Genomic DNA, 25217 nt, shown 5'->3' on the forward strand with positions numbered 1-25217 from the left:
TAACTCAGGGGGGCTGAATACAAATGCATGCTACACTTTTCACATTTATTTGTAAAAAAATTTGAAAAACATTTATCGTTTTCCTTCCCCTTCACAATTATGTGCCACTTTGTGTTGGTCTATCACATACAATCCCAATAAAATACATTTACATTTTTGGTTGTAACATGGCAAAATGTGGAAAATTTCAAGGGGTATGAATACTTTTTTTTTTTTTTTTTTCAAGGCACTGTATGTGTTATAGGTGTCAATCACCAAATCCTTTTGGTAACCTTATTTATCAGTACCTTACTCTAAACCATATAATACTCAGTCTGGAAACTAATATCATGAAAATGTATAATCTTAACATACCCTGACCAGTTCAGAATATTCCTTCTTTAGTAAAGGACTATGTTTTGGGCCTAATACCTGTCCCTATAATTTTGTCTTAACAGTCCAGTTCTGGGCACCAGTCCTCAGCAAGGATGTGCTGGAACTGGAGAGAGTCCGGAGAAGAGCAACAAAGCTAATAAAGGGACTGGAGGACCTCAGTTATGAGGAATGGCTACGAGCACTGAACTTATTCTCTCTGGAGAAGAGACGCTTGAGAGGGGATATGGTTTTAATGTACGAATACCATACTGGTGACCCCACAATAGGGATGAAACTTTTCAGCGAAAAGGAATTCAAAAAGAAACACGGCCACTCACTAAAATTAGAAGAGAAGCGGTTTAACCTTAAACTGCGTAGAGGGTTCATTACTGTGAGAGCGGTAAGGATGTAGAATTCTCTACCACAGGCAGTGGTTTCAGCGGGGAGCATCGATAATTTCAAAAAACTATTTGATGGGAACCTGGACGACCAAAAAATACAGGGGTATACAATATAATACTAACATAAAAGCACACACAGGTTGGACTTTTTTCAACCTCCTACTATGTAACTTTGTAACAGGTTTACTCAGAATCTTACAGTAAGATTACATTTTATTGGTCAGAAGGATGAGAACAGTAATAATAGTGTTAGAAGTCCAATTCCAGATTTTGAGATAGACAGATGGTGACAAATGTATGGCTTCTATCCTGGAGCAATTATGGGAAATCGGCCTTTTACCCCCACAGTCAAAGGAATTGTGTATAGAGACCAATTATCAGGCCACTTAGAAAGATTTGCTCAAATTATGTAAGGCTACATCAGCCCTTAAGAACCATAGTCTTAGTTTAGCTGAAACCCAAGCTGTTAAAGTTTTCATTAATTACAAAACCATTATCATCCAACGACAAGCAGACAACAGGGGCAGCCTTTGTTATACAGGATAGGGAACAGTTCCTAAATGAATCCTTTTGCCTATTGTGAGATGATAACACTTAAAAAAAATTGTTATCCAGTGATCCTGAGTTTCAGAAAGAAACTTTTAGCTGAAAGGGCTTTTTCAGGAGATGTGATCATTAAAAAAGGAAAGGTTTTTGTTACCAGGGGAGTGTAGCACTTTATATTCTCATCACTTACCAAGGGTCCACAAATCATTTGAAGTTTCATGAATGGGGTTTACATTCTCTTTAGGAATTGCTAAACCGTAAAAATAGTCTGTATAAGCAGTAAAGCATGCTTGTTATACTCACTGTGGAACCTAAAGGGTTAATCCTGTGCATTGTGTAAAAAGGCTGTTTGATCCTGTCTTCTCTGATCCTCCCCTTTTTACTGTCCCCAATCCATCTGCTGATAGCACAGAGCCCAGGAGGCACATATATGCATAACGCATACTAGCCCATTATGACACTTGCCTGCAAACGAAGCCTGCGCTGTCCCCAGAGCAGGCCACGTCCATCTTCACCTCTCTTCTTTCCGGGGCCCTGGACTCTTGACTGTGTGACTGGCTGGAGTCTCATGACGTCACTCCTGCACATGCGCGCGGGAGCCATCTGTCATGGCACACGCTGGAAGAAATGGCACGGTGGTCTTTTCTCTCACAGTGCATGCGCCAATGACAACATTGGCGTGCTACAAGTGAAATATCTCCTAAACGGCGCACATTTAGGAGATGTTTCCACTACCTATAGGTAAGCCTTATTCTAAGCTTACCTATAGGTAAAAGTCACCAAAAAGGGTTTACAACCACTTTAACCAGACACTGATCAAAGTCACAAGACTGCTATATACTGCTAATGAGTAAAAGTAATAGGCAATTTATAATTACAAAAATAATTGCATTTCCATGCTCCGTGTACTGTGGGAGACCAGTTTAGTAACACTAAGTATTTTCACTTTTAAACCCTTTTCGTCCTCCTGTTGCATTATTGTCTCTTTCATTTGTAATACCCTTTTTCTGTAAATATTTTGTAGCAGTTTTACCTGACTACTTATTAAACATTATTTTTTTAAATTGTAAAATTATCTTGGATGTACTATCGTACAACTTTCAGAATCCCTGCCTCATCTGTGTTACAGACATTTATTTTAAGTCATAACTGTTATCACTATTGTGAATGTTTAAAATCTACAACAAAATATCTGCCGGCAGTGATTGACTTGGGGGTATCAAGGGTTAACTGTGTAGTTAACCATACCCAGCGACGATCACTCTGTCTGTATGCTGGCACTTAGATTGAGGTGCTGGGAGCTGGAAAGTCTTTGTACAGGGCTGAGAGTGCCATTGTCACATATCAGAGACAATGCGGTGTGAGATCAACCAGCCATTTGTCACAAGTTGGTGAAGGTGGCCAGGGTCTGACACTGCATTTGTCAGTCGTCAGGAGTTTATTGTGAATAATGATTCTTTATACTATTACAAAAGCCGGTTTCAGTTTTTCAACAAAACATGTAAGTCCAGCAGGTACTGTTAGACTTTAAAAAACATTTTGTAAACACTGCTGTAATTGTTTTTAGATTACATTTCTTTATTACTTCCGTATTTAACTTCACTCATTTGCAGCTAATGCCTTTCAGACCATTTTAAATCTTCCAAATCTCATATAAGATACAGTTTTACTTCATTGTAACTGCTCCATGTTTATTCATTTGTATTTTTTTTCTCTAGATACCAAAATTAACCGACATGATTGAATCCAAACTCAGCCTCATTGGCTTTAAAAACATGGCAGTAATAACAGGTATGATCATTTTTTCTTTTTCTCATTTTTTTTAATCCAGTAGAGCAGGGGTCTCAAACTGGCGGCCCTCCAGCTGTTGCGGAACTACAAGTCTCATCATGCCTCTGCCTGTGGGAGTCATGCTTGTAACTGTCAGCCTTGCAATGCCTCATGGGACTTGTAGTTTTGCAGCAGTTGGAGGGCCGTCAGTTTGAACCCCTGCAGTAGAGGCTTATTTTCGAAGTTATCCTCCAGGGAGGTTATATGAAAGGTAGGGCCTGTGCACCTGCAGGAAAAAAACATACACAAAGATGTTAAAAGATCCCTCGCAGCTCTTTCTCCTTAGTTTTTGTGTTTCCTGCATCACCTTCAGGCACATTTTCAGGTATCTCCCTGTTGATTGTTTTCCTGTCCCCTGTTTTCCAAAAGATGATTGAGAATTACTCTATCTAAACAAAGCTTGAGTTGCGGGCAGGTTGCCCTGTTAGCTGCTGATGAAAATGGATATGGAAAAGTTGCTTAGGCAAAGTTGCTTGCACTTGTCCCTCCCTCCTTCTAGCGATCTGCTTGGGGCTCTCTAGCCTTATGCTGGTGTGGTGGACTAGCACACCCTACCTTCTGAATAGTCCTGTGACATGCTTTGTCAATTCCCACAAGCAAGGGTTGCATGGATGGATAAAGCAGGAACCCTGTTTTCTGACCTAGATGAGCCAGGTGTTTGGCAAATTCGATGCCAGTCCCAGAAGTGATGCACAGCCATTTCAAACCTCGCTTGCCCCAGAACATCCATGTGTTGGTAGACTGTGTGACTGGAAGTGATGTGCATGGTTGACACGATGACGAAAGCATGGTGTGCTGTAGTGGGGGGGGGGGGGGGCTGGCATCTTACTACACAGCTTGGGGGCACCAAGGTTAGATATGGATGACCTTTTGGCAACTGAAACGTGCATAGTGGTGGCACCTTGAAGTGACCACCTAGCCACTGGTGGGAGGCAGTTAAGCTCACTTCCTAAAGCAGGCCTTGCCATGGGACTATCCTCTAAAGGATGATGCATGATGGCGGAGGACCGATTGGTATACTGCCTTGATAGGCTGGTTTCTGGTCTCTGTTGTGTTTATTATGCCAAAGCACCAGACAAGTCTGAGCCCAGCATAGGGCCTAAGAATAAATGTATCCACAACCATATAGCCATCACAGTTGTGAGGTGGATCAGTGAACTACAGGAAATGTCAGTAAATGAACAATAGCTAAGTATTTTTCCTGACACGTCTGACCCCATATTTTTGCCTAAGGTAGCTGCCACCATTCACAAGTGATTGCTCCATCTGCAGTAATCCAGGCAAGGAACAAGAAATTGCATCATTGGGTGTATAAAATGTATTTTACAATACATTGAGGCCTTCAGAAAAATAAAGATATCTACAGCTCTATCTACAGTTGGTTCTTTTTCAGGGCTCCAAACATTAATCACTATATAGATCAAGTCAGCTATTAGACTACCCTACACCCCTAAAGTCTTAAAGTGTCCCATCAAGATTACAGCTCACTTCCCCTGATTTCTTGCAACATCCTGTGCCAAGAGGGCCAGTGCCAAGAGGGCCAGTGCCACCATTGAGCAGATCTGCAAAGCCACCTTTTAGACATTTGCAGGATTTAGCTTGTGTCTTGTAAAGACCTGGCGTTCAGGTGTAAGGTCCTTAGGGCTGTAGTCCCCCTTAAGTATGCATCTTTCTAGTCTCTATGTGACCATCATGGAAGGATGATTGGGAAAACATGAGTTTATTACTAAGTTTTCCCTACACATTCATTGCATTATTGTGCAGGACTTTCAGTGTTTTTTAAACTTTTTGGTATTGAGCATCTCTTTCTGTCTCTACCCCATCGTATTAAAGTGATTGTAACCCTGAAAAGAAAAACCATGCTCCTGTCCCTTTAAAGCACGAGATATAGCACAGTGTTTTTGCCATGACAATTGTCCCTTTCTATTTTGTACACATCCTGGTTGATCCTGCATTTTCCTGTGTTCCCCTGTGTGTACTGACTACGCTTATCATTGCTGCTGATCCCTGATGGCTTGATCAGATTACGTACCTCTATCATCCTGCTGTGTATTCAGCATCTCTGCATCTCCCTGTCATTTTTGTAATCTGTGTGTGAACTGTGAAGCCAATCTCCTCCCCTCTCCTCCTGCCTTAATTGAGTATTCTGCTGCAGCTGCTCCTCCCCTTTGGTAAAGTGTAAAGTAACACTTGTTATCTACTTTTATCCACTGTTTTAAGGACATAATAAGTACAGTGTGTGTATTATATATTTTTTTTATTATTATTATAAAGCTAAATACCTTTTTTGCCCAGCTTTGCTGTGTGGTCACATGTACTCCTTCTGCTAGCTTGCATACATCAAAGGGGAATCTCAGCCCCTCCCACTGTACACCTTAGATCGAGAAGGAGAGCCGAGGGAGGACGGAGGACAGGTGACCACACAGATCTTGGCAAAGAAGGTATTTAGTGTTATAATTTAAAAACACACACACCAGAGGATAATAGATGTGACTTTACAACCACTTTAACAGCGAGCAACTACATGACTGATGATAAAAATTAAAAAATAAGGTATTTGGGGGTGTTCAATGACTTTACATTGGGCAAGTCATTTTTGTGTGGTAGTTTCCGCACATTATTGATCTTTAACTGCTTGCCGACCAGCCACTGTCATTCTACGGTGGCAGGTTGGCAAGGCTTTGCGAATCACCATAGGTGTATGGCGGCTGCTTTAAGAGCTATAGGGGGCACACCAGAGCTGATGCGCGTGGCCGGCAACCCGCGATCGCTCCTCAGAGCCAGAACGGGGATCTGTCAATGTAAACAGACAGATCCCCATTCTGTCAGGGAAGTAGAGAGAGATCTGCTGTTCCTAGTGATCAGTCACAGCGATCTCTCTCTACTCCGTCAGTCCACTCCCTCCACGGTTAGAAACATCTCCCTAGGGAAAACTTAACAACTTGATCGCCCCCTAGTGTTAACCCCTTCCCTGCCAGTGACATTTATACAGTAACCAGTGGCTATTTTTAGCTCTGATCGCTGTATAAATGTCAGTGGTCCAAAAAAGTGTCAAGTGTCCAATCTGTCCGCCACAATGTTGCAGTCCCGCTAAAAATCACTGATCACCGCCATTAAACGTAAAAATAAAGTTAATAAAAATGCCATAAATATAGCCCCTGTAGACGCTATATATTTTGCGCAAACCAATCTATATACACTTATTGCTATTATGTTTTTTTTTTTAATTGCCTGGTCATTAAGGGGTAAATCCTTCCGGGGCTGAAGTGGTTAATAAAGTGGATGTAAACCCTCACATATACCCAGTGAAGTGAACAGTCCCAGGTGATACACGAATGAAACAAATCTCCCTATGTAAGTTTTATTTGTATATCTGCTGTCTTCAGCTTTCTACACTGTTTAGAAAGTGAACACTGTATTATAAATTTTTCTTCCCGTTCCACCACTGGGGGTGGAGTCTTGGTATACACTGTGTGACAGCTGATTGGAGGAAAGGCACACACCCCCCCTCCACATAGGCAGAGGAATATAGAAACATGCAGAGCTGTGCTGTGAATAGCCCCGTTCTCTGCAAATCTATCTCTATGCACCTACCCAGACACAAATTTCCAGCTGCTTTTATCTCCTGTGTCTGAGAAATTGTCAGAAGTTATGCTGATAACAGAGGGCATTACACGGCAGAAAGACACAGGATTCAGAGCTTTGGAGAGAGAGAATTAAACACTGCAGATATGTGCCTAGGTCAGATTTCATTAATGGAGTTTACATCCACTTTAAAACAAGTGAAGTGGTCCTTAGATATTGTCTTTTTCTTGTTATAAGCAGTAATCCTGTTTTTTTTTTTTTTTTCATCATTTTATTTTTATATTTGATCACTTTTAGGAAAAGTTGGTTTCAAATATAACTTTTATGTCTTTGTAGTCTATGGTAACTAATTGTGCTTGATTATATTGTTACTAAACCCACAACAGTAAAATTAGTCTGTATATGCAGTAAAGCATGCTTGTTATACTCACTGCGGAACCTAAGGGGTTTATCTGCATTGTGTAAAAAGGTTGTTTGATCCTGTCTTCTTTGATCCTCCCCTTCTTCCACAATCCCCAAACATCTCCTTTGAGAACAGACCCTTGGGGGCACTCTGCACATGTTCAGTTTGGTGTATATTGCGAAAGAGGAATTTTTTATTTTTTTTCTTGGGAGGGTGCATGTGATCAGCAAAGGGTGAATCGGCACTGTCTCTAGACAAGAGGTCAGGGGTGATGCAGCCTCATAGGACATCAGGGGAGAATGAAAACTCCTCCTTCAAGCTTTAACCAGACACTGATAGAAGTCACAAGACTGCTATATACTGCAGATGAGAAAAGTTATTTAGCAGTCTATATTTACTAAAACTATTGCATTACCATGTTCTGTGTACTGTGGGAGACTAGATATATTGAATGCAGGGTCCTGGGTTTAGTAACACTTTAAGGCTGGGTTCACACTGTCTTCGCATTCGGCTCACAGCAGGGGCCCAGTGCGTCCCTGTTCTCGGTTTTCAGGGAGAACAGGAACGCACGGTATATAGCAGTCTCCGTTTCAGATCTGGCCTGAATTTTTGCCTAAATTCAGATCTGAAATGGAGCCAAAGATGCACAGGACCCCTCTGCAATGCACTCCGCGGCTGCCCCGGAGATGTGTGAACCGGCTCCATTGAGAGCCTCTCAGTCTCCCGTCATGGGAATTTGATGCAGGGAAACCCGCATCCAATTCAGATCAATGTGAACCCAGCCTTAAGAAGATGAGGATTTTATTTGGTAATGGATAACTTATAGGCATAGTTTCAAATTTACAAAAGACATATGGAAAATTTAGAGGAGAATACTTTTTTCACACATACAGTCAGGTCCATAAATATATTTTTGGCTCTATACACCACCACAATGGATTTGAAATGAAACTAACAAGATGTGCTTTAACTGCAGACTTTCAGCTTTAATTTGAGGGTATTTACATCTAAATCAGGTGAACGGTTTAGGAATTACAACAGTTTGTATATGTGCCTCCCACTTTTTAAGGGACCAAAAGTAATGGGACAATTAGTTGCTCAGCTGTTCCATGGCCAGGTGTGTGTTATTCTCTCATTATCCCATTTACAAGGAGCAGATAAAAGGTCCAGAGTTCATTTCAAGTGTGCTATTTGCATTTGAAATCTGTTGCTGTCAATATGAGATCCAAAGAACTGTCACTATCAGTGAAGCAAGCCATCATTGGGCTGAAAAAACAAAACAAACCCATCAGAGAGATAGCAAAAACATTAGGTGTGGCCAAATCAACTGTTTGGAACATCCTTAAAAAGAAAGACCGCACCGGTGAGCTCAGCAACACCAAAAGACCCGGAAGACCATGGAAAACAACTGTGGTGGATGACCAAAGAATTCTTTCCCTGGTGAAGAAATCACCCTTCACAACAGTTGGCCAGATCAAGAACACTCTCCGGGAGGTAGGTGTATGTGTGTCAAAGTCAACAATCAAGAGAAGACTTCACCTGAGTGAATACAGAGGGTTCACCACAAGATGTAAACCATTGGTAACCCTCAAAAACAGGAAGGCCAGATTAGAGTTTGCCAAACAACATCTAAAAAAACCTTCACAGTTCTGGAACAACATCCTATGAACAGATGAGACCAAGATCAACTTGTACCAGAGTGTTGGGAAGAGAAGGAAAGGAACTGCTCATGATCCAAAGCATACCACCTGTATGTATGGCTGCCAATGGAACTGGTTCTCTTGTATTTATTGATGATGTGACTGCTGACAAAAGCAGCAGGTTGAATTCTGAAGTGTTTCGGGTAATATTATCTGCTCATATTCAGCAAAATGCTTCAGAACTCATTGGACGGCGCTTCACAGTGCAGATGGACAAAAAAAGACAAAACTGAAGGAAAAATGCCCCAAGAACAAGCAGGAACTGAAGACAGTTGCAGTAGAGGCCTGGCAGAGCATCACCAGGGTTGAAACCCAGCATCTGGTGATGTCTATGCGTTCCAGACTTCAGGCTGTAATTGATTGCAAAGGATTTGCAACCAAGTATTAAAAAGTGAAAGTTTGATGGATGATTGTTAATCTGTCCCATTACTTTTGGTCCCTTAAAAAGTGGGAGGCACATATACAAACTGTTGTAATTCCTGCACCATTCACCTGATTTGGATGTAAATACCCTCAAATTAAAGCTGAAAGTCTGCAGTTAAAGCACATCTTGTTCGTTTCAAATCCATTGTTGTGTATACAGCCAAAAAGATTAGAATTGTGTCTGTCCCAATATTTATGGACCTGACTCTTTAAAGTAGTGTAGATATTTTCTCACGGTGTAATACAATCTTGCAATCACATGAACACTTTTTATGTTATGTTATGGAATGTTATTGCGCTTTTGACTTTCTTCTTTTTTTCCTTACTTGCTTTTCTTTTATTTGTGCTGTACAAAAAAACCCAGTGAATATTACCATAAAATAAACAAATTGGTCCCTTTTGGTGTGTTGATTGTACCATCAAAAGCATTTTGTTATGTCTGTTTATTAAGTGCAATGAAATACCTGCTGGGTTGTTTTTTTCAGCTGATATCTTCCTGTGCTGTCTGCGTTGCAGCCTTATTAGTTTCATTATTCTCAGTGAAGGCTACTGAGGACTTCTTTATTTTAATTTTGAAAATGCTTTTTATTAGACCTCTTGCACACTGCAGCTTAAAAAAATGCTCAGTACGGGGGGCATGGCCGAACAGCGGATGTAGCTGGACATGTCCTGTGCTCTCTCCGCCAAACATCCTTACTGATATCCGGTGGGCAATCCTTTATACCAGTCTGTTTGCTCTCCAGAGGACACTGAAAGCTCCCTGCTGCTCTGGGCTACAGATCAAGGGGTCTGAAGTGACTGACGGAGATGGCTAGGCAGCTGAAAGATCTCCGGCCTGCAGACCTCATGAGACGAGATGGCACCAGCTCACAGAAAACAGCCAAGGAGAAATATAGAGAAGCGGCACACAAGCTTTTCTCTAAAGCCCTGCCTAAAGATGATCTGACTCTTTCCTCAGCACTGGAGCATCCGGTGGAGTCACCAGCCGCGTCAGAGGATCCTGAACCGACCCTACGACATATTCTTTGCGGTGACTAATTGTAACGTGTCTTACTGCTCTCACAGATGAAGTTAAAGGGGTGAAAACCGAGATTACGTTTATTAGACAGGAGATGCAAAAGCTTAGAAAGAGGACCTCCCCTTTAGAAGGGAGAGTCAGCTCCATTGAGGATGACTTGACACCCATGAATATCTCAGTTATAATGTCCATCTCGCTTCCCAGCATGCAGCCAGGCTGAATGACCTAGAGAACAGACTGAGGAGCAACAATGTTCGAGCCATTGGTATACCAGAGAAAGCTGAAGGAAAAAAACTGATCATATTTATTTAATAATGACTCACTACTGTATTTGGCGCTGATGCATTCTCCCCCATGTTCACTGTGGAACGAGCACATGGGGTCCCAGCATGCTCATTACCACCAGGTGCGCATCCTCGTCCGTTTCTGTTCAAACTTTTTCAATTCCAAGGACCGGGATGTCCTCCTCTCCAAGGCCCGCAACATGGTGGGGTCACTAGTCATCATCAACACTAACATATCACTCTTCCCTGATTTCTCTGCAGAGTCACAAAAACAGAGCGCTTAATTCACTAATGCAAAACGGCGCCTTAGATCTCTGGAATTACAATATGCATTGCTGTACTCGGCTGTGGGTTGTGGCGAGGGGAGGGGGGGCATTTCTTTGACAAACCCAGCATGGCTGCACAGTGGCTGGATAGCAAAGAAAGATCCATGTGAGCCTTGCAGGAGTGAAGACCGGCACCTACCTGATTACACCAGTTATGCGCGTGTTTATTGCAGCACTCAAAATCTGCCCAGCAGTATCCTTAGTTAAAGCATTGCACTGTTGCGAAGTTCTTTAGTATTGTTCCTAGTACCTTATCCGCTGCAGAGAAGCTCTTCTGTAGGGACTTATTACCCTCCTGTTTAGCCTCAACTGTTGCCCTCCACATGGTCCTATGTGGACTGACTGCTTTTTTTTGTTATACTCTCTGGGAGCCTGGTTGGCCCAAGACTGTTTTTTTTTTTTTGTTCTTTTAAATGGCCCAACATGCCTATTGACCAGTCCGTGCATTCTAGATTGTTGCTAACAGGGTGCTAAGGTAATCTGTACTTGTTCTATCCCTGCGGTTCCTGTCACTGTCCAAACAGAGTTTTTGATTTTTGGATTGCTTTCCCTATGGCTCCTCTACACATGTGGGTATATAAGACAATTCTTCCTGTTGCTAGGGCTATTGATGTTACTTTTGTGGGACCATGGCTAAAAATCTGAGTTTTTGTCCTAGAATGTCAGAGGACTAAATACCTTAATGCAATTAAACGCTTGGCGGTTCTTCCTACCAATAAACATATGGACGCCTCTGTAATATGTTTACAAGAGACTCATTGTCCATCCGGACAGACACCTAAATTTCCACAGCGGCAGTTTACCCATCAATTTCATGATATACACTATTCTAGAGGAGTAAGTGTTCTCATATGTTTGGGGACTGTTTTCCATAATGAATGTACTTGCAGATCCAGAAGGTCGATATGTTTTTTTGCTATGCTCTTTATATGGTTTAAGTTTTTTATAGCGGGCATATACATTCCTCCACCATTCTCAGCCGAGACCCTAAAAACCCTGGCGGGCTATATGGCCAGTTTTCCTAGTTGCCACTGCTGGCAGTGGGTGATTTCAACAACTATGATAAACCATGATAAAGATGAACTACTTGGTGACAACCAGCACACCAGCAAAAAGTCCTGCAAGCAGCATCTTTGCAGTACTTTAGGAGCGGTGTATAAACTGCTCCTAAAGCACCCCTGCCCTCCGAAATCAATGGGGCAGCGCCGGCAAAGCACCGCTGCAGCAGTGCTTTGCGGGCGGTTTTAACCCTTTTCGCCCGCTAGCGGGGGGTTAAAAGCGCCCGCTGGGGCCGAATAGCGCCGCTAAAACGGCAACACCGCTTTACAGCCGACACCCACCCACCCCAATGTGAAAGTTGCCTTAATCGTATTAAGTGATCCAAAATCTTGGGAAACTTTTGTACTATCAGAGGTGCAAAGAACTGAGTCTGCTTATATTGCTACTCCATCGGATGACACAAAACGTGCATGGTTAGTATCACAATCCCTGTCCCGTCAACTTGCACTACAAAAAGCTGAAAACAAACGTCTTTTTGCAGCAGTAACACTTTAAGGAGGGTGACACTACAGGGCATATGCTGGCCATGCTTACTAAGGCACAGCAGACTTCTAATCGTATTCTATGTAGACGTTTACTCCTCTAAAGTACATCCATCCCTAACAGAATTGGACGAATTTTAGATGCATATCTTATGCCTAAATTGGCAACATTGGACACCCAAACACTTAATGCCCCACTGACTGAAGAGGAACTTCTCACAACCTTGGCTCAGGCACATAATGGGAGGGCCCCAGGAGCAGACGGCCTACCAGCTGAGGTGTACAAGAGGTATTCATCTCAGCTTATACCAGTGCTTCTCAAGGTTTATAATGCTGCCCTCAATCCGGGCAGACTACCCCTGTCCATGAATGAGGCAATTATTGGCATCTTACTAAAACCTGGGAAGGATGCCCTAACCTGACTCCTGATGCCACTGGATCCAATCTCTGCTCCTGTTCCAATGTGTGCCAGGGCAGTTAAAATTATATCCTCATTCTGATACCTAGGTATACAAATCACCCCTGATCCCCTGCAGTATAATAGCTGATCTGTTACCATTGCTTCGTAGTTTTCTGACTAAATGCTCGGCCTAGTCCAAACTCCCATTTTCAGTGGTTGGCAGGGTTTACCCTATTAAGATGGTGTGGGCTCCTTAGCTACTATGTGTGTCACCATTCGCCATTCTGGATACCACGTAAATGGTTTTCCCAAATTGACTCTCAGTTCAGATCATTGGTATGGCGTAATAAGACATCCAGAATCAGCTTATCCACACTACAAATTGGCAAGGATCGGGGAGGACTTGCTGTCCCACACACAAGACATTATTACATTGCTTCCCAAATCCTGCACCTGGGGGCATGGGGAGTGGAGGGACCCTCTAGATTCTGTCTGCAAGTTGTTGGTGCCTTGGGGATCCCCTAGCCCGGCTCTGACATTTTTGAAGGCAAGTTTCTCACACTTATTCTGACCTCCCGACAATGCTATAGTACATAGTAAGGTTGAATAAAGACACCAGTCCATCAAGTTCAACCTGAGTGAGTGTGGGTGCATGTCTACAATTATCCCTATTTTATTTTGCGGTACCCATATAGCGCTGTCAATTTACGTAGCGCTCCACACATACATCGCACACTCACATCAGTCCCTACCCTCAAGGAGCCCACAATCCAAGGTCTCCAACTCACATTCATATACTAGGGCCAATTTTGGACAGAAGCCAATTGACCTACCAGCATGTCTTTGGAGTGTGGGAGGAAACCGGAGTACCCGGAGGAATCCCACGCAGGCACAAGGAGAACATGCAAACTCCAGGCAGGTAGCATTGTGGTTGGGATTCGAACCAGCGACCCTTTTTACTACTAGGAAAGAGTGCTAACCACTACACCACTGTGCCGCCCTGATGTTCCTCGTGTAAATACCTTGTGGTCATATATTAGACATACTCTGGGTATTCAGGGAAGCTGTCCTTACACACTCATGTGGCGTAATTCCAACTTTCCAGAAATACTCAAACTACAGTGGAACCTCTGATTACGAGCATAATCCGTTCCAGGAGTATGCTCGTAATCCAAAGTACTCGCATATCAAAGCGAGTTTTCCCATTGAAGTCAATGGAAACGAAAATAATTTGTTCCGCATTGACTTCAATGGGATGCATTACCGCATGCGGCCAGAGGCGGGGAGCGCTGGAGAGCCTCGGAAATGGCCGAAAAGGCCCGAGGACATTTCGGCTGACCTCAGCAAACCTCGGAAAGACTTCCTACCCGAGATTTGCCGAGGTCAGCCATGCTGTCCTCGGGCCTTTCCGTGCATTTACGAACAGCGCCGATCGGCGACGGATGGCTCTGCTTGGCTCCGGTGCCCCCCCCCCCCACCTCTGACCTCTGGCCAAAAGCAGTACTGCACACCGCTTTGGCCTGAATTGTGCTCTTTTTGCGAGACAACGCTTGCAAACCGAGTTAAGATTTTTAAAAATACAGTGCTTGTGTTGCGAAACGCTCGTTAACCGCGTTACTCACAATCCGAGGTTCCACTGTACAGGGCTTTCAGGTTTGGGAAAAAGCGTGAATTGTATATATGGTACAATTTTATATACTGGTTCAGTAATTAAGTTCTTTTTGGAATTACAAAGAGAGTTTGCCCTTCTTTGCACTCAGTTCTATAAGTATATATCTACAAGTTGGGCAATATTATACTCTCCCCTACTAGGCATCTCTTAATGCATGGGATCCTATTAGATAAAGATAAGAGGAATGATCTCTAGAGGATATTCTTTTTTAATTCAATCCACACATGATGCCTCTAAACTCCCGTGTAGAGATGGATGGGAAAAGGACTTGGGACCTATAGCTGGGGATGTATAGGATACAAGATACTAAACTACAAACCTTGCTAAAAGGCATAATTTGGGATAAAATATTAGGAACAAAGAATATGGAGGAGAGATGGGTCTGCTTTAAGAGCATATTAAATAAGGGCATTAGCCAATGTATCCCATTGAGTAATAAATTTAAAAGGGCGAACAAAAATCCTGGATGGCTTAACTCCAGTGTAAAAATGCATATAAAAGCAAAGGAGAAGGCCTTCAAAAAATACAAGAATGAGGGATCATCCTCAGCATTCAGACTTTATAAAGAATGCAACAAGAAATGTAAGGGTGCAATTAGGACAGCTAAGATAGAACATGAAAGACACATAGCAGAGGAGAGCAAAAAAAATCCCAAGAAATTCTTTAAGTATGTAAACAGTAAAAAAAGGGAGGACAGACCATATTGGCCCCATAAAGAATGAGGAAGGACATCTGGTTACAAAGGAGGGGGGGGGATGGCGAAGGTATTACATTTATTCTTCTCCTCAGTCTTCAAGAGTGAATCGGGGGGCTTCAGTAACCAAAACTGCAGTGTTTTTCCTCATGACACAACACAGGAAGCACCTCCATGGTTAACAGAGAACAGAATTAAAATTAGACTTGAGAAACTTAACATTAATAAATCACCGGGACCAGATGGGTTGCATCCGAGGGTACTTGGGGAACTCAGTCAAGTGATTGCCAGACCGTTGTTCCTAATTTTTACAGACAGTCTATTGACTGGAATGGTACCAGCTGATTGGAGAAAAGCCAATGTAGCACCAATATTTAAAAAGGGCCCAAAATACATCCCTGGGAATTACAGACCAGTTAGCCTAACATCAGTAGTATGTAAACTCTTGGAGGGGATGATAAGGGACTATATACAAGATTTTAGTGATAAGAACGATATCATTAGCAGTAATCAGCATGGATTCATGAAGAATCGTTCTTGCCAAACCAATCTATTAACCTTCTATGAGGAGGTGAGTTGCCATCTAGATAAAGGAAGGCCCGTAGACGTGGTGTATCTGGATTTTGCAAAAGCATTTGACACAGTTCCCCATAAACGTTTACTGTACAAAATAAGGTCCGTTGGCATGGACCATAGGGTGAGTACATGGATTGAAAACTGGCTACAAGGGTGAGTTCAGAGGGTGGTGAATAATGGGGAGTACTCAGAATGGTCAGGGGTGGGTAGTGGGGTTCCCCAGGGTTCTGTGCTGGGACCAATCCTATTTAATTTGTTTATAAACGACCTGGAGGATGGGATAAACAGTTCAATCTCTGTATTTGCAGACGATACTAAGCTAAGCAGGGCAATAACTTCTCCGCAGGATGTGGAAACCTTGCAAAAAGATCTGAACAAATTAATGGGGCGGGCGACTACATGGCAAATGAGGTTCAATGTAGTAAAATAATGCATTTGGGTGGCAAAAATATGAATGCAATCTTTACACTGGGGGGAGAACCTCTGGGGGAATCTAGGATGGAAAAGGACCTGGGGGTCCTAGTAGATGATAGGCTCAGCAATGGCATGCAATGCCAAGCTGCTGCTAATAAAGCAAACAGAATATTGGCATGCATTAAAAGGGGGATCAACGCAAGAGATAAAACGATAATTCTCCCACTCTACAAGGCTCTGGTCCGGCCGCACCTGGAGTATGCTGTCCAGTTCTGGGCACCAGTCCTCAGGAAGGATGTACTGGAAATGGAGCGAGTACAAAGAAGGGCAACAAAGCTAATAAAGGGTCTGGAGGATCTTAGTTATGAGGAAAGGTTGCAAGCACTGAACTTATTCTCTCTGGAGAAGAGACGCTTGAGAGGGAATATGATTTCAATTTACAAATACTGTACTGGTGACCCCACAATAGGGATGAAACTTTTTCGCAGAAGAGAGTTTAGTAAGACTCGTGGCCACTCATTACAATTAGAAGAAAAGAGGTTTAACCTTAAACTACATAGAGGGTTTTTTATTGTAAGAGCGGCAAGGATGTGGAATTCCCTTCCACAGGCGGTGGTCTCAGCGGGGAGCATTGATAGCTTCAAGAAACTATTAGATAATCACCTGAATGACCGCAACATACAGGGATATACAATGTAATACTGACACATAATCACACACATAGGTTGGACTTGATGGACTTGTGTCTTTTTTTCAACCTCACCTGCTATGTAACTATGTCTAACCTCTGCCCCGTTGGTGTTGGTTTAGGCTTCTCAAAAATGTTCCTACATGTATCTACTGCATAGGGAGTACAGAACGCCAGTACAACTTCATAGGTGGGGTAACAGGAGCTTGGCACTATGTCCAAAATGTGAGAGAGATAATGGGGATTGGATACACATGTTTTGGCGATGCCCTAAATTATTCAGATATTGGTCTAGTATTACCACAATCTCGCAGGTGTTTCAATTCCACCTCCCACATGATCCCATAGTGTTTGCCCTTGAGGAGGAAATCCCCACGCCACAAGAACATTTGGCAGTGATACGTCTACTTTATATTGCTTATAAATGAATAGCACATTACTGGATATCACTACCATTACTCAGCTACCCATTAGGAGTCAGTGGATTGAACAGGTTAATAAAATGCTAATAAGAGAAAAACTCACGTACCAGCACAGAAAGGTACCTAACAAATTCTATAAAATGTGTCAGCCTTGGCTGAACTCACCAGGTCTGGCACCCCATCACTTGATCAGGGACATGCTTTTGCAGGGGATTTAATAGGTCTGCTTAAGTTCTGGCAATGTGTACCTTGGCTGGTAACACCTAGTCGATTTATGGTCATGCACGTTTGGGTCACAATTATTAGGCCTTGTTTTATGGCTTTTTGATCTTCCTTTTTCTTTTTCTAATTGTGGTGTTCTCACCCTATTCCAGGTTATAATGCGCCACTGTCTATAATGAATGTACTAACAGTACTACTGTCTGTAATAGTATGTCTCTGCATTACTTACTGTGGGGTAAATTTCAATCTTATATGCATTATCTACTCTAGTAGATGGATATACATGTTACATTTTTCAAATGGATGTTTATCATTTCTTTAATAAACTTTTTTTCTGATTAAAAAAAAAAAATAATAATGCTCCGTACAGTTTTTTTTTTTTAAATACAGCCCATGAATGGTAATGTGCCTGTGCGCACAGTTGCGTAAACAAGCACTGTGCAATGTTAGTTGAACAAAAAAATAGAAAAATCAGCTTTTTTGGTCAGTAATTTACGCTTTATGTGCACAAATACACGCAAATGCCCATTTACATATTGTGCAGAATGAGAACGCGAGAATAAGTTGTTGCGAGAAAATGCACGAGTGTCCGTCATAAATGTGTGAACGCATATACGTGAAAATGCCCATAAATACGTGCGAACACATACAAAAAGAAGTCTGAAAAAGTAGATGCTCAAACAGGAATATCATGTGCAAGAGGCCTTTAATTTTTTTTCAATTTAAACAAGTAAAACAGTCATATGTTCCCCACAGTATGCAGAGGTGACCGCTCTACTGAAAGGTGCAGTGTACCATATAAAAAGCAAAAAAAGGTTTGCAACCCAAGTAAATATACATTCTGAAAAACTCAATCTTATATTGGTTACATTATAATCAAAGCTGTCATACATGGCATTACAAAAACTCCCAGTAATAACATCATTGGCATGACTAGTCTTGATGTAGAATAGCATAATCACAAAAACTGTAACTAAGGTTAGTGTCTATGCATGTACTATCTGTCACTCCAGTGTATAAGTAAAGTCCAATACCTGGGTTCATATTATACCACACAGCTCAATTACCATTGGCGTGCTCAGGGTACCACACTGTTAAGCACTGTAACGAGATGTGCATAATCAAGGAGGCTGGCGCTAACCCAGGTACGGATAACCATGGATCCCACAATTTATTAAATGTTGGGGATTACCTCTGCCTTGGAAAAATATTGTTCTCTCTATAGGTTTGTTAACATTAGTGCGCCAATCCTCAAGGGTAGAAGCATGTGGGGATTGCCACTTCAGGGCTATAAGTTTTTCAAGGGCAAGGGCAATCAGTGTACAAAATACTTTATTACCGATGTCTGTTACCACTCACCAGTATCTAACTAGCTTGGTGCAATTCCATTACCTCATTCAAAACTAAATTAAAAAAAAGAATAGAAATGGATTTTAATTCATCTCTCCTTTTCCGTCTTTAGCAAGCCATTTTTTTCTTGTTTTCTTGTATTTTCTTCTTGTTACCATGGTAACAATCCTCATCTTGCAGTTGGGTTATCACAGATCCCTCATAACTCATACAATTAAAAATCAGTTAAATCTGGTTTATTACTTGCTGTAAAAATAGCAGCCTTTGCATTTTAAATGCATTTTGTGAAACTAAAGCATGTCTAAACCCAGTAACAAATATGTAAAATTGCAGTTTACCAGTCCTTAGATGTGGTGACTGCATTGGTTTTCTTCCTTTTTGGCTTTTTTTTCTTTAATTTCGCCTAGTAATCCTGTCAGTAACACACTACCTGTCCAAGGGTGACAAGACTCACTTACCTTACAATAACTATGGAGGAGCAGTATTGTTATCCTAGGGCCAAAATGCAGAGTACCTTTCCCTCTCCTCTTCTCCATAACACAGGAGAAGATTTTTTGTAGTCCGAACACAGCCCTTTATCAGTTACATTGTTCCAAGCAGTAGTGAGGCCCAAGATGTTGGCGGCTCATAACATTTCTGGCAGAAAAAACAGGTATATATTTTTTTTTTTTTGCGCTCATCGAAGAGACATAAGAAAAATTCAATTGTATATTTAACTAACCAAAATTAGGCTAATAAAATAAGTTCATTATTGGGGTTTACACTTGTAAGTGACCAGTATTCTATTTTACTTTGGACCCATATATTTCTAGGAGCATTGGAAGACCATTTCACCTCATTATCGGCACCTCTTTTGGTCATAAATGACAGAATCGCTCTGGACCTTGGTGAATCCTGCCTGGTTTACTTGAAAAGCACCCTAGAAGTCCCTAGGCTTTACAGACGAACCAATAAGGCAAGTATGGTTTTGTTGTGGGACAATCTTTCTTTAAAAGTTAGCCTTTCAGGAGAGACCAATGCTATTTGACACTGACTGCTGGCTTAAAGGTGCAAGCTCCACGGCTGTTCTTGTCATACTGCAAGAAAAAGAGGGTTTTGAACTTTAAATGAGGTAGGTCTAGCATGGCTAAAAGATGAGTCAATATAAGAAGACATGTTTTATTCAATACATTTGAAAACATGACGTAGCAAAATAAGTACATGCATGGTAAACAAGCATATAAATCACATATTATTAACCAGATATTCATAAAAACATCATAGCAACTTGGAGATGACATGTTGAGGTATAAGACAGTTGTCCATCATAAAGAATCGCTTGAAAAGCGACATGGTGGGGTAACTTGGGAGTGGATGAAATAAAACCATCTAAAAAGAAAATGGTGCATCAAAATTGGCCCGACGTACGTTTCGTGGTTTCCTACCACATAATTGGGGGCGAGTGCACCAATGTCTGTAAAAAAGCATAAATAAAACTATATGGTTCAAAGTTAATCCCAAACACGAGGGAGACTATATGTGTAAAGGAGGGGAGACATGAACCCATCCCACTAAGTACTTAGTAAGTCTAAACCATGTGAACATGAAAACTGGTGGCTGCCTAAAATGTTAATCCCGGGAGCTGAGGAAGGGGCCCGCAGGAAAGCCGGACGCACATCAGTATTCCCGAAGAACAAATGATCAAGAAAACCATTTGGGCTCCAATGCTGTAAAAGTAAGTAAATCAGGTGGACTGTGAATAAATGACGGTATATAATCTTGTTTAAAAGTATTGAAAAGTAACTGGAGCCCAACACCAAGATGAAAGGTAGATACAAATGAAGTGTGAAAAAAGCCATAACTGCTCAGAAGGAAAAAGAGTGCAGAGGATATAAGAAACCTGATGAAAGCCAGCCAGTGCTGTCTTCAATCAAACACTGAAAAGCATAGGCAGAAAGCCCAGCCAGGTGACTACCTAATGCTGTAACAGAGAAACATGATCCACAGACCTGTGCAGTATGCTGCTGGAGGTGCTGTCAAGAGAGCTAGCAGAGTGAACAAGTGATCCTTATGTGCTCAGCATGACCAAACGGGCTCCTTCCAGCGTCACGCTGGCACAGCAAAAAAGGGGAGACCCTCCTGCCGGAACAACCGAAGCCGCCCACAACAGCCCACACAGACCAGCCCACCAGAAAGTGATCACAAAAGGTAAGACAGACATGAATGATCACATATGAAAAATTACTACGTGCAATATGAGTTTCAACTCGGTATTGACATACGTCTTAATAAAAAGCGGGTGATGGACAAAAAAGTTTGCTTGAACTGCAAAAGAAGGGAGTATAGGGTCCAAAGACTCCATAATAGCCGCTAGTATACCTCCATCCCTAATCATATGAAACAAAGAGGGTTTTGGGACTTTAAATGAGGTGTGTGGGATCATACATCTCCATCCCTATCTAAAAGCCAAAAAAAAAGAGGGTTTCTTCTCATACTCCTTCGGTGATTGGTGAATACTTGAGAGCAAATTATGCAGGTTAGGAGGTCCAGATTGGAAAAAACATAAAAAACTGGTTTTGGCTCTCTACATCACTTAGACCATATTTTGACAAAAAAGGGAATATTTATAAACTCTAGCTGCCAGATATTTTATCCCCAAAGCACAATTATCAAAATGTATTTTATTCAATATCCATATTGTAATAACACACAGCATATTTACTTTTTAAATTCTAAAAATGTTGGCCACGTATCACTAAAAAACAACATATAGACAGGCCGGCACCGTCAATCATGCAATTAGTGCCTATTTGCATAAACACAGAAGAACAAATGAACCCCTTATACTTCATCAGGGTAGATTAGACCACCTGCAAATCCAGAAATAAAAGCACATAATGTGTGATGCACTGTAATATATTGCAGATAATGGCAGTTTGCTATTAACCAGTCCAATGTCATCTACTCCGGTGACAAAAATTGGTTAACATATGTAGCATACAGCGGATGAACATATGTATGTCGTCTGGTCATCATCTTGCAGTGGATTAGAATATATCATGTACATCTACCTCTTTAACAGTGTTCTGTGTGTTGAAAATTCTAACGTTCTTCTACATGTAATGCATCTTGTTAAAAATCCACTACAGTCATCATGGATGCAATGACCAGCTGCTGTATAACAGGGGTAGGTAACCTTCCAGAGGTTGAGATCTACCTGGACAACATGGAGCAAATCAAAGATCCCGAGGGAAGTGGGGGGGTCGTCCTTTACAAAATAACTATTAAGCGCCCAATAAAAGCACAGCATAGTGTCCTGTGCCTCTCCTTCACTCCCCTTTACATCATTCCCCACACAGTGGTCCCCCCCCCCCCCATACAATAGTGTCGTCTGTCTCCCCATAGCAGTGTCTTGCCCCCCCCACTATAGGGTCCTATGCCCCTCCTCCTATTGCAGTGTTCTGTGTCCCCCCCAAAAAGTGTCCTCTGCCCTCTTCACACACCCCCACTGTAGTGTCCTCTGCCCCCCCCAAAGCACTGTCCTTTGTCCCCTTCACATACTCCCTGCTCTGTAGCATCCTCTGTACCCCCACCAATGCAGTGTCCCCTTCACAGCCCCCCCCCCCCCAAAGCAATGTCCTCTGTCCCCTTCACACACACCCCCACTGTAGTATTCTTTGCGCCCCCCCCCATGCAGTGCCCTCTGTCTCCTTCACCCCCTCCTTACTGTAGTGTCCTCTATCCCCCCATGCAATGTCCTCTGACCCCTTCACACCCTCCCCCCACTGTAGTGTCCTCTGTCCCCTTAACGCTCCCCCACTGTAGTGTCTTCTGCCCCCCTATGCATTTTTCTCTGTCCCCTTTACTACCTTGGTGGTGTTCCAGGAGAGAAGCTCAAGTTAGGTCAGTCTCCAGTTTAGGTCAGTCTCCCACTGTTGAAGATACGTGATAATGGCTCCATTCATTAAGCAGTATCTTACCGTATCTGAGTATGCGTTAAGATACCGCACAGCATTTTTCAAAAAGTCTTTTTGCATTAATTAAAAAATGCTACTAAAATACTGCATGAGTTATTTTATGAAGTCGTGCAGTATTTTAGAAGTGAAAGCCTGCGGTAATTTTTTTTAACAGATAAAAGGTTTATTAACAAATCAGCATTACAGCAGGGTCATCATTTGACAGTCAAGTGTTTCTCCGTACATCTGCAAACTAGAATGTTAATTTCAGATATAACCTCTTGCGTTTAAGCATGTTCCCCCCCATACCCATCCTCAAATTACAAAAGGGTGCTCAACCACTTCCCAGTAAGAGACTGGAGCTTGGCCATTGTATCCATTGCATATAACCAAATTATTTCACTCTTCCTTCTCTGCGATCGAATGGAGTCTGGTGCTGAGGGAGGGGGCAGTAGTCCCCGGGCCGAGCAGGGGGGAGTCCGTCATTTGCCTCCTCCCTGGCACCTCAGCCGCGTGCGTCCATCCTTGCCGACCAGACCTTATCAAATTTGGCAGTACACTGCCTGCTCTCGTAGGTGAGTTTATATAAGGGTAGCACCAATCCACCCCTCTTTTCCAGGAAGCAAGGGTAGGAGGTTCAGCCGACTTTCAGTGCAGCATTATTTCCCTCCTGGTATAGAACAGCGAGAATGTAATGCAAAGCTTGATATATCTATCACCTTCCACCTCCCCTAAGTAGCTTGGTAGGAGCACCAAGGGGTCTATTGGGAGCCTGGTGCCCCCCAGGTCACCAAGAGCCTCTGCCACCCCCTCCCAATATGGTCTGGGACAGGCCCAGACCATATGCCAGAAAGTTCCCACCTCAGTTCCACACCTGGGACAGTTTGGGTCTAGATGTGGATACACCCTGGCCAGTCTGTGCGAGGTAAAATAGGCCCTGTGTATAAATTTGAGCTGTATGAACCTGTCCTTAGCTGCTATCATGGTTGGGATGTAAGTGGAGATGCAGTCCTCCCATTCCTCCTCCCCAAGAGCTGGGATGTCCTCCCTCCATTTTTCCATTGAGCGGGTGGGTTTGACCTCATGGGCTACCGTCAGGTATAAGTATAGAGTGGAGAGGGGTTTCCCCATTGCACTCGAGGTCAGCAGTCGTTCAATTGAGTCAGGTTCCAGAGTCAACTTGTCCGGAAATTGAGCTCTCATTGCATACCTCAGCTGCCAGTATTTAAATTCAAAGGACCTGGGCAAAGAGTACGGTTGTTTCATATCGCAAAAGGGCATGATCGTACCATTTGCTATTACATGTTTAAGGGTGGTGATCCCACGTTTGGCCCATTGTGAGGGGTCCGGTATACTCCAGAGGTGGGGCAGGGTGGGATTACCCCACAACGGAGTGTGCAGAGATATCTGATTTGGTGCAGTGTAAATGGCCCTAGCCTCCCACCACACTTTGATGGTTGTCCTCATAAGAGCTGTCAAGGGATGAGGTGCTTTGGGTCCCCTATACACCAGGTTAGTCAAAGCAGCATATGACCCCAGAATGGCTGCCTCAAGTCGCACCGCTGGGTTCTGTCTGGGCTGTGAGAACCACCAGCGTACTGTAACCAGGGCTGCTGCCCAGTAGTACAGTAGGAAGTTTGGAAGGGCCAAACCTCCTCCCGATAGGGGAAGGTATAATATCTTCTTTGTCACCCTGGGTATCTTTCCAGCCCAGATAAAGGTGGTTAGTGCCCCCTCTAATTGTCTAAAGAAGGATCTAGGTATGTGGGAGGGGGTGTTGCGAAAGAAGTAGAGAAATTTAGGAAGGAATACCATTTTGAGAAGATTGACTCTACCCACCGGTGTGAGCAGGAGGGAACGGCATGCTGTGCATTTGACTACTAGGTGGGAGAGAAGGGGTTGCACGTTCTTTTTTACGTATTCGTGTGTGGTGTTGCTGATTTTAATGCCCAGATAGGTGAATTCCCCCACCCACTGAAGCGGGGTTCCAGTGTCTGTTCTGGGGAGTGAGGGATGTAGTGGAAACGGTACTGACTTGCTCTAGTTTATGTGGATGCCAGAGAATCTGCCAAAGTCTTCAAATAGTTCTAGTGCTTTTTTCAGTGATTGTGAGGCATCTGCACAGTAAAGTAGAGTGTTATCGGCATATAGGCATACTTTCTCTTCTATTTCCCTGACCACTATGCCCCTCACCCCTATCTCAGTCCTCGAAGCAATGGCAAGCGGTTCCACCGCCAGGGCGTATAGCCCCGGCAATAGAGGGTAGCCCTGTCGAGTGCCCCTAGCCAAGGGAAAGGTGTTGGATAAAGTGCCATTTGTGCGGACCCTCGCTGTCGGTCTGGCATAGAGCATCCTCAGCCATGACATGAATCTTGGCCCAAATCCGTACTTCGAAAGTACTCCCCACGAGAACTCCCACTCCGCTGAGTCGAA

General features: G+C 42.9%; 1 protein-coding gene across 3 annotated transcripts in view; it reads left to right on the top strand.

The window, feature by feature from the left end:
* Positions 1-25217, top strand: part of COG2 (component of oligomeric golgi complex 2) — a 456761-nt gene that overhangs the window by 341212 nt on the left and 90332 nt on the right. For all 3 annotated transcript variants that reach the window (XM_073627553.1, XM_073627554.1, XM_073627555.1), the window contains 2 exons: positions 3020-3092; positions 19662-19804. In XM_073627553.1, the coding sequence (XP_073483654.1) occupies positions 3020-3092; positions 19662-19804 (216 nt within the window). The remainder of the gene's footprint in view (positions 1-3019; positions 3093-19661; positions 19805-25217) is intronic.

The sequence above is a fragment of the Aquarana catesbeiana genome, linkage group LG04, assembly GCF_042186555.1.
Source record: "Aquarana catesbeiana isolate 2022-GZ linkage group LG04, ASM4218655v1, whole genome shotgun sequence".
Taxonomy (NCBI): Eukaryota; Metazoa; Chordata; class Amphibia; order Anura; family Ranidae; genus Aquarana; species Aquarana catesbeiana.